This window comes from Lactuca sativa, chromosome 4, assembly GCF_002870075.4.
Source record: "Lactuca sativa cultivar Salinas chromosome 4, Lsat_Salinas_v11, whole genome shotgun sequence".
NCBI lineage: Eukaryota > Viridiplantae > Streptophyta > Magnoliopsida > Asterales > Asteraceae > Lactuca > Lactuca sativa.
In genome coordinates, this window is record NC_056626.2 from 120,874,385 (window position 1) to 120,884,291 (window position 9,907).

The following is a 9,907-nucleotide window of genomic DNA, read 5'->3' on the forward strand; positions in this document are numbered from 1 at the left end:
CACAATAGACCCCAAGTACACTGCTCTACAACAACTATGTTCATTAATTAGTGATTTGATTTGGAATGAATCTTCACTACTCATCGGATAGTATAAAAGGGACACATTTCCTTCCTTATTTTTACCCCACCTCACTAACAATCTAGTTGAGTCATTTTTTATACCATAACGCATAACATTTAAACACAACATAATTCGCTATCATTTGCTTCAATTCATATCGGTTAGAGAATCTCATACCTAATATGGGAACCATTGTGTCCCATTTCTAGTAGGGATCATGAATAGGAAATTATGACACCTCATCATCAGTTTCATCCTCTACCCTTCCTTATGGAATAAAATTTTTGTGCGACAAAAAAGGATCAATATATTTTGGAATTTCAATAATCTCATCGTCAGCTTCATGGTCACTGAAACATCATCTGATATGACTGAGTCCACATCATCTTCACATATATCACTAGCACTGTCCCATTCTTCAACTCTCTACTATTCAATCCATTCCGTAATTGTCTCGTGGTAATGATCAATATAGATACTGATTTTACAATCATTACTATATCCAACATCAAGAAACCTCGCATAATAATCTTTATCTCTAAGCTCTCTTAGTCCATCTATTATGGCCCGATTTGGAAAACAGTAATAAATATCACGACGTTTATCCTTTATCAAATTCCTGAGGAGATAATGAAGTCCTTGAACTCCATGTTTCGTAAGTCAACCCCCGTAATAGAAGTCCTTTGAGGTGAGAAGTATATAAAAGGCTTAGGAACAAAAATACATTTGCGGTAAACATCTATACTAAGTGTACCTTCATATGAGAACAACATTCTTACTGTAGAACTCAATGTCACTAATGCCGAGTAAGATTCGGTGTCACCAAGGCCGTGGAAATTGATTTAAGTGAGAGTTGTTGGATAGAATATAGAAACGAACCCTAAAGATATTTCTTTGGTTCCTCTTGTTAAATGATTTTGATAAAAGAAGGGTTGTAGAAATCGACTTCTTTTCCCTCTAAACCCATGTAAGAATAAAAAGAAATGCCATGTCATTTAATAATTTCCTTTGATTAATCTGATCATGTCTTTTTTTTTGTTGTTGTGACTGACAGATGCCGATTACCACTGGGTAAGATCTGAACAAAAGGTAATATTTGATGGTGTTTTTTACAAAGAGATTAATTGGATGGTATTTTTAGAATAAACAAAACTTTGATACTCTTTTTTGAACTATTTTGAAACTTTCTTACGCTTTTAAGTCTTTTTTTTGTGGTTCAATAACAAAAAGTTAAACAAAAGAAATTGTTTTTTTTCAAAATATATGGAGGCCAAAAGAAATGAAAGAGATGGATACAATGATACACTAATACAAGCTACGTCATCTTTTACAAGTTTTTTACATTCACTTCCTCCCCTAGTGTAACAGTTATATATATGTGTGGATAAAATCCCCGAGAACCCCTTCCCTACCATCCATGGCGTGACGTACTACTTACACCCTCAATCCCTAAACTATCATTGGAGCATCTGTAAAGAATCCTGGAAGTTTTAGGAGTGTGAGGTTGTGGGTCATTTCTGTGAATGCAAGATTTGATTTTGTGAGGATCGGTTCCGAGAGTGCCTCGTGAATAAAATGGTATCCTATTCATCTCTGCTTCTGAGGACTTCATATAAGATATGAGTTTCCTAGAGATTTGGCTAATTATTATTCGAATGAACATCTTGTGTTGCGTTATGTTTTCCTGAGAGTTAAGGTTGGTAGGAATCTGGTAGAGCTAGTCTGAGGCTTTGATATTGTAAATACCAGTGGGTGATGGTTCAGACCCTAATTCGAGGAGAATAAGTATTATTCTTAGGTACCATTGGTCGGTTCAATTTTGTGGTTTCAATACTAATAAAGAAGAATATATGATTCAAGTGTGCGGGGGGTTTTTGGATTCAAGGTTGTTGTTGCATGAGAAAAGGAAGATAAGTTACCATTGTAGGGATCATGATTAGGAAGTTTTCCCGATGTGTTTTTCAAGGATCTGTTAGAATCCTTCATGGTCAGGAAGAATTTAAGGATTGGTTAGATCGAGTGCAAGACAAGTTTCTATCACAATCACGTCTTCAAGGATGCATGTGTTGTCCTCACAGTAGGAAGCTGACGGGCAAGGAGCTTTTTTGTGGTCATTAGTTTCTTTTAGAAGCGTCAAGGATCTTAAGAGAAGGGTGTTTGAGCCGCTCAGGTTGGGTATCGGATATAAAGACCATTGTTAGCTTGCAGTATGGGTTGGTTATCCTTGGTTGAGATGGGAAATTGTTTGTATGTCGATCGACTTCATAGTTCGGTAAGAGTATCTTTGCGTGGGGTTTACTTGGTATGTGTGGGATCATTGGGTTTAATTGTCGATCCGTTTCGATCGTTGGTTACTTCGTTCATCATTAAAAATTGAGGTTATTAGAAGGCTTCAAGTTGTAATAGTTGAAAGTGAAATTGATGTGTCAACCATTCGTTAAGTTTTGTAAAGTGTATATCTTGGTCTTTTTGTATGTATGCTCTCGAATGTTCGGTTGTGAATTATTGTTCCTAGTAAGTTTGAGTTGGTAGTTGTCCTTGGTTATTGGTAGTTCGGATGTCAGAGCGACGTTGTTCAGTTTTTAGGTGTGATCATGGCCTATGTAGTGTCTAATTTTAACATGTCGAGTCGGATAAGTTGGTATTGGGATTGATTCAACCAAGGTGATTAGCAACATTTATGGGTAATATTGGAATTCTTCTCCGAATTTGGAAGTTCTATTGGTCTAATTGCGCATTCGATGGTTCTGTTCGGTTCTATTTAAGGTGTGGGATCTTGGCTTGATGGTTAGAATAATGTTCTATTATTGGTTGAAGTTCGTCACTTCGTTTGATTCACTAGTACTTCACCCTTTGGGTAAGGTAGTGATGACGAAGGAACACATTCGGCCTGGTGAGCGTTGTGTTTTCCTATGGGGAGCATGAAATGTCGACGGTTCAATATATATTGTCAGGAGGGGTGTATATAGACGGAGTAAGATGATATAAGAACACTTGGTCCGACCTTGTGACATGGTTCTTTTCGGATTTATGGCTTTCGAGTTGAAACAATCATTCAACTGTCTATCTCATTTTCTGGTCGCGTAAGGACATATTACGTTTGATGATGCACCGGTGACAACCTGGACTGTGGAATGGTTGCGTGTTAGAGAATCGTTTGGCTCCTATTGTATTGGTGAGGGGTGAATGGGATGTTGACTAGGTTCCTGCAGGTCGGTGGGATGTTGGTTGTGAATATGTAGGCCCACTAGGTGTTGGTCATGAGTCTTCATGCCCGTGGATGAATGATGGCAAGAATGGTGAGGAACCGTGAGCTTGTCATCCTGATGGTTGGATGGTGTCACGACGTATTGCGAACCATCATGTATTTTACTTATATGAGTTGGACTCAACATTTGTGTAGTGGAGACCTGTGTGTTGGTTCGTTATTCGTTTGGCGTAGTCAAACATTTGAGCAGTATAATGTTTTTATTGGCGGCTTGGTAGCCGTTAGGTTTGGGTCAGGCCTAGTATGAGGTGGACTTATTAGAAAAGTCATGGTTGTACAACAAAAGTTCCTTGATGAGCTTCTCCTTGGAGGATCATTGTTCGATTTTGAGAAAAATCACGTTTTCTAAATTTTTTTATAAATATTTTCAATAACACAAAAAATTAAACATTCAATGAGATTGATAAGATGAAGATCACGCCTTTAAGGACATAATTTTGATCTAACGCTCCACCTTTAGTTCTTTGGTTTTCGGGAAACTATGAGTTCTCAACGGATCCTACACACACACACACACACACACATATATATATATATATATATATATATATATATATATATATATATTAACTATCATTATTTTATTTTCGGAAGACAATGACAATATACAAAGGTTCAGTGGTGGGAGAAACAAAATGCCATAGCTCTTAAGTGCATTTGAGACAATGTAGATGGTTGCAACAGAAATATCTATGAATTACCCTTCGCTAATTTAAAATAACCTTTTAAAAACAATTTTTTTTAAATTCCAAAATTTAAAGTTTATGTTTGTAGAAATCAAACGATCCCATAATCCAAAAGAGGTTTAAAAGTTCAAAATAACAAAAGCATAACAATACAATATCATTGCATATCATTACATAGAGATAATCGCACAAGTTGTGACCTTATAAAAACCAATGCTCTCTTCTATCATTATCTCTAAGACTATACATTGTTGTCGTGTAAGGCCCTCCATAAAATGATGTGGCAACCTAAGATACCAGTGAACTCCATTTTATATGATCATTGGGTAGTTAGTGGCGCGACACTGGCTACGATCCGTTACGCAGGACAGAGAAACTTTATCTTTCACACTCTCCCCCTCCTTCCTATATCTCTCATTTCCTTTATCTTCTTCCAAGTCACTAGTGAGTAGTGAACACCATTTCCTGATGTTGGTGATGATATGGTCATCTTTGACGTGTTAAGCACTCCGTATAGTGTAAGGTCATGAGGTATACCCACCACATGACCTCTAAAAAAGTATTGACACTTATATTTCAACTCATCACCACAACTATACCACATTGAAATTGGTATACCCACCACAACACATCATAAAAAAAAATTGTATTTTGTTTTTCAATTAAGTAAATTATAGTTTTTAATTAACTAACGGAAATAAATATACCAGATTTTCACTAAATTATAACATTACATAGATTAAAATAAAAAAATACGTAAGAAATCAAACAGAGAAAAAAAAAAGCAATATTAATTTAGATAAAACGATCTTGAAGAATTACACAACTCATACCAAACATTTATATAAGGAAAAATTTTATGGTTAAGTTCAAATTCTTGGTATTGTTTCAACATCCATCTATGACCTTGGAGTCGTTACTCCTATTTGGATGTGTGTTTTTGAGTTCATTGTAAATGTCGTTGAACTCAATTAGTTTTAACCTCATATTACATTTTGAAGAAAGTCCGTCAAAATCCCGATAAACCACATTTTCCCATTTCATTGTAGACGTGGTTTAGAATTTATTGCCAAAAAGGTTTCTCTTCTTTTCAAAGGATCTTCGGACACCGAAATCCAAATACAAGTTAACATTGTTTCTTCTTTTCCCTCCCACGGTTGTTGGGTTTGAAAGTTTGTTGGTTGTAGAAATTATTCCATAGTAAGGAATAAGAAAGTATATGTGAATAAATTGTGGTTTTTTAGTAAAGAAAGAAAAATGGAGTGAAATACTTTTTACTAAAATGGATACATTTATAGTTAAAATGTAAGTAAACTCTTAAAAATATAGTTGTTAGCTTTTTGGAACGATCGTTTAAATGATTGGTCTGTTGCATCTTGTGGTAATTTGCACGAACCATCACACTCATGGGAGATGAGCTAGTATGTACGATCGTGGCGGCCTTGCCACCTAGCCACGAAACATCTTTGTGATACGTGTACTATTCAGTTTAAGGTCTTCAATATAAATACAAGTCAAAATAAGTTACACAATGTTTTGGCTTAGTAAGATCACCCAAGGTTGATCCATTTTTATTCATTATAATAATATTTAGTAAAGTAGTTGCAAACTTTTGATATATATAAAATCATATAAAAAATATACGGATTTAATTAGTTGATTTAAAAAAAATAGCCATAACGTGTTTGTTATAATAATTAAATTTTTTTATTTAAATGTTAATTGACTTTTATTGGTAACTTTTATTTTCAAATAAAAATTCTAAACCCATTTTTTTAAAGAAAGGGTTTGCTTAAAAAAAAAAACAAATTCACTAAAGAAATTTGAACTCTTAAAGTGAAAAAAAGAAAAAGAAAAAAAAAAAAAGCTGTCACTAAAACTGAAACGAAAGAAAAAAAAAGCTGTCAGTATATTAACAAAAACAAAATATCGTTCAATAAAAAAAATTAAACATAAGAAATTGTTTTTTTTTTTTTACAAACGAAAGAAAAATGATACACTGATACAGACTGCGTCATCTTTCACAAGTTGTTTACTTTACATTAGTGTAACACTGTGTATATAGGCGTGTGGATAAAATCCCCCGAGAACCCCTTCCCTTCCCTCCCATCCATCGTCTCCCACCCACGGCGTCACGTACTACTCACGCCCTAAAACCCTAATCGCAACGGTCCACCACGCTCCAGCCACCCCAACTCCCCCGTCTCCGCCGCTCAAAACAGTCCCTTTCATCCTCCATTTCTATTTGACAAAGAGGAAGAAGCGTTGACGCAAGCACCAAGCAGTGCACTAACGGATTTCGAATTTCAAGAGGTTTTTTTTTTTTCTACTGTTTCTAGTTCCGACTTCCGAGTTCTTTTCCATTCCGTTTGTTACTGTATCTCGTTTGTACTTCTACTTCTACCGTATGGTTTGTTATTTTCCATTTTTTTTTTCCGATTGCGTCAATTTCTACTTCTACTGTATGATCATCCACATTTCTTTATTAAAATTGGGTTTTGATTCATGAAAAGCGAAGTATCTTAGTTGTGTTAGTGTATATGTGAAGGAACATGTACTAGTTTGATGCGCAGGTATGCTACAACATTGTGATAACCATCTGGTTATCAAGATTCATGAATGACAAGTAGTTTGTGAATAAAATAACCTAGAATCGAAGAGAAGTAACATTTTCTATGTTTGAGCTGTTTTTATCATAGTAATATAGTAATGTTATATCTCCTAGATCTGAGGAGGATGTAGTCTTTAAGAATTAGTTTTACCATTCAAAAAGGCTTAACGGCAGCTTGTTGCCCGTTTGCCATCTCACTCGTTGTACGATGACAATTAGCCAGATAATGATAATTCCTATTAAATTTCTCCGCCATTTTTGTGCTGATGGGAAAAACTAACTAAAAATAAAATAGAATGTGATAGCTTTGAAAGTTTTGATGCTGTTACTGTGTATATATATATGTATTAACTATAATCTTACTTGTTGTTTCCATTCAGTAACAGATATGAGTTGCAGTTTGGTTTCTCCTGAGTTGGGAACTACTTTCCTTTCATGTAGCCAAAGAGTTATACCTCCTAAAGTGGGAATTTTGAGATCCAATCCATCACAAAGCTTCAAATTTCTTGATTCTTCAAAGGTAAGTCATATGTATAATAATATTTGGATTTCCAACTGCACACTAACCATTGTTGTGTTGCAAATTGAATGATAATGTTGAGTTTTTGACTATTTTTTTTTACAGTATAGTGGCAAGAAATCGAGACAATCATTAGTCATTAGATGCAGTAATAATCCTCAAAATGTTGATTTGCCACGTTACTATTCCAAAAAAGAAAAAAAGCCATTTCCTGTACCAATTGTGGAGCTCCGGCGAGCCGCCAGGCAGAGGATGAAGAACAGAAAAGACCAACCTAAAAGAGGCGGCCCTCCGCCTCCTAAAAACGGGTTGCTTGTTCAAAGCATGATTCCTCTTGCATATGCAGTGTTGAATGCAAGAACTTCATTGATTAACAATCTCAAAAGGCTACTAAAAGTAGTCCCAGTACAAGCCTGCAAGTAATACTGTCATATTATATACTGTCATGTCATATCATGTACTGTACTGTCATGTCATATCATGTACTGTCTTGTACTGTCATGTCATGTTCTGTAATATTTGTTTTGAAGTTGATATGTTTCATATCTTTCTTTTTTGATAGGTATTGCAATGAAATACACGTTGGCCCTATAGGCCATCCATTTAGGTCATGTCAAGGGCAAAATTCGTCAATTCGGAAGGGAAAACATGAGTGGGTAGATGCGATTGTGGAGGACATAATCGTCCAAATTGAAGCCTACCACCTTTACGATCGTTTGGGAAAACGTATCCCACATGAAGAAAGATTCTCAGTCCCTCGAATCCCGGCTTTAATCGAGCTATGCATTCAAGCGGGAGTCGAATTACCAAAATACCCCACAAAACGAAGAAGAAAACCCATAATCCGTATCGGTAAAAGCGAATTCGTCGATGCTGACGAAAGCGAACTCCCAGATCCAACACCGGAATCACCAATTCCGGAGTTGGTTACCGAAATACCGGATTGGGAGATCGTGGCACCTTGTAATGAAGAGGAGACAAGTTTACTTGCAGAAGAGACACTCAAAATGTGGGAGAAAATGAGGGGAGGGGCGAAAAGGTTGATGAAGATGTATCCGGTGAGAGTTTGTGGGTACTGCCCGGAGATCCATGTGGGTCCCACGGGTCATAAAGCACAGAATTGTGGGGCCTACAAGCATCAGCAACGGAATGGGCAACACGGGTGGCAGTCGGCGGTTCTTGATGACTTGATACCGCCAAGATACGTGTGGCATGTCCCGAACATGGCGGAACCCTTGTTGCAGAAGGAGCTGAGGAACTTTTATGGTCAGGCTCCGGCGGTGGTGGAGATGTGTGTGCAGGGTGGTGCCGCCGTGCCGGAACAGTATAAGGGGACAATGAGGTTAGATGTTGGAATTCCTAGTAGTGTTAGAGAAGCGGAAATGGTGGTCTGAATTCCATATGTTTGGTTTTGATTTGTATTTATTAGTTTGAGAGAAAATGAGGTATAGTAATTGTGATATAAATAATTATTCGGTAGTAGATATCATAATTAATTAATTAAAAAAGTGACATTTCGATAAGTTTACATTAGCATAATTAATTAATTAATTAAAAAAGTGATATTTCGATAAGTTTACATCAGCATAATTATGTAAACTTATCTATTTAATTAGTTAACTATTTAATTAATTAAGACCTAAGGTTGTTATTAGTTTTGGATTCACCCAAGGTTGTTAACTCAAAAGTTATTAGTTTTTTTTTTTTTTTTTTTTTTTTTTTTTTTTTTTTTTTTTTTGACTGAACCGGCAATTATATTAGAATGGTGACCCTAGCAAGATGCTAGGGACCGGAAACTATATACAACTCATAGGTGATATACACCACTTATCCCAATCGACACTATCACCTCTATGCTTCCTATATATTTCCGCCAAGTAAACACAATAATTTTTATAGAATCTAGAATCTTCGCCGGTTTTGAAGTCACACCTTCGACTATCCGATCATTCCTCTCCCTCCACAGGCTCCACAGTGCTCCATATATGATACAAGCCAACATCTCCTTCTTCTTTGGGCAATGACTCCAAGTCCGAGCAAAATCTAAGACTTCATTAACACTTAAAAACTGTTTGGCTGGAAGGCCACACCAACTAAGCACCAAGTTTATCGTGTCTCTCGCCAAGGGACAAGATGTGAGGATGTGATTTGTCGATTCTACAGTGTTCGTACACATCCTGCACGTTGTGGAAGGAATTGGGATGTTCCTTTTTTGTAACTCTTCTGCCGATGGAATCCGTCCCTGTTTCGCACGCCATATAAAACTCACTACTTTTTTTGGGGCTGAGTTTAGCCACCAAAACTCTCCATCACTAATTGGATGTGACGCCCTATCTAGCTGACTCCGAAGTTTAGCGACATTAAAGGTCCCATCCACCACGAAATCAGATCTCCATGACATTCCCCCATCATTTGAGTATAAGATATCCTTCGCCTCCATATTTAGTTTCCATAAGCCGTTCTTCCCCCTATCGATGCCTGACCAGACCCCGCTCACTTTATGTTTTGAAAAACAGTACCAAGGTCTGTTTGTGTGATTATGAATCCCGATAATGATTTGAGCCCAAAAAGATTGTGGTCTTGATTTGAACTTCCACCACCCTTTTGCTAGTAGGGCCAAATTCAGATTTCTAAGAGAGCCCAAGCCTGCTCCTCCTACTTCCTTTGGAGCCGTCATTTTCTCCCAGTTGACCCAATGAACCTTTGCCTTTTCAGCTCCTCCTCCCCATATGAATTGTCTTTGGATCTTTTCTAATTCT

At 36.6% G+C, this 9,907-nt stretch overlaps 1 protein-coding gene across 2 annotated transcripts; it reads left to right on the forward strand.

Moving 5' to 3' along the window:
- The first annotated feature begins 5,983 nt into the window (after positions 1-5,983).
- LOC111899639 (APO protein 2, chloroplastic) lies at positions 5,984-8,671 on the forward strand. Of its 2 annotated transcripts, none has more exons than XM_023895484.3 (4): positions 5,984-6,330; positions 7,015-7,148; positions 7,254-7,567; positions 7,711-8,671. In XM_023895484.3, exons 2-4 carry the CDS (start codon positions 7,017-7,019, stop codon positions 8,540-8,542), a joined length of 1,278 nt encoding a protein of 425 aa, XP_023751252.1. In that variant the 5' UTR covers positions 5,984-6,330; positions 7,015-7,016; the 3' UTR covers positions 8,543-8,671. The 2 variants fall into 2 exon arrangements, with proteins under 2 accessions (XP_023751252.1, XP_023751251.1); XM_023895483.3 differs by having other exon boundaries at positions 5,985-6,330; positions 7,009-7,148.
- The last annotated feature ends 1,236 nt before the right edge of the window (positions 8,672-9,907 follow it).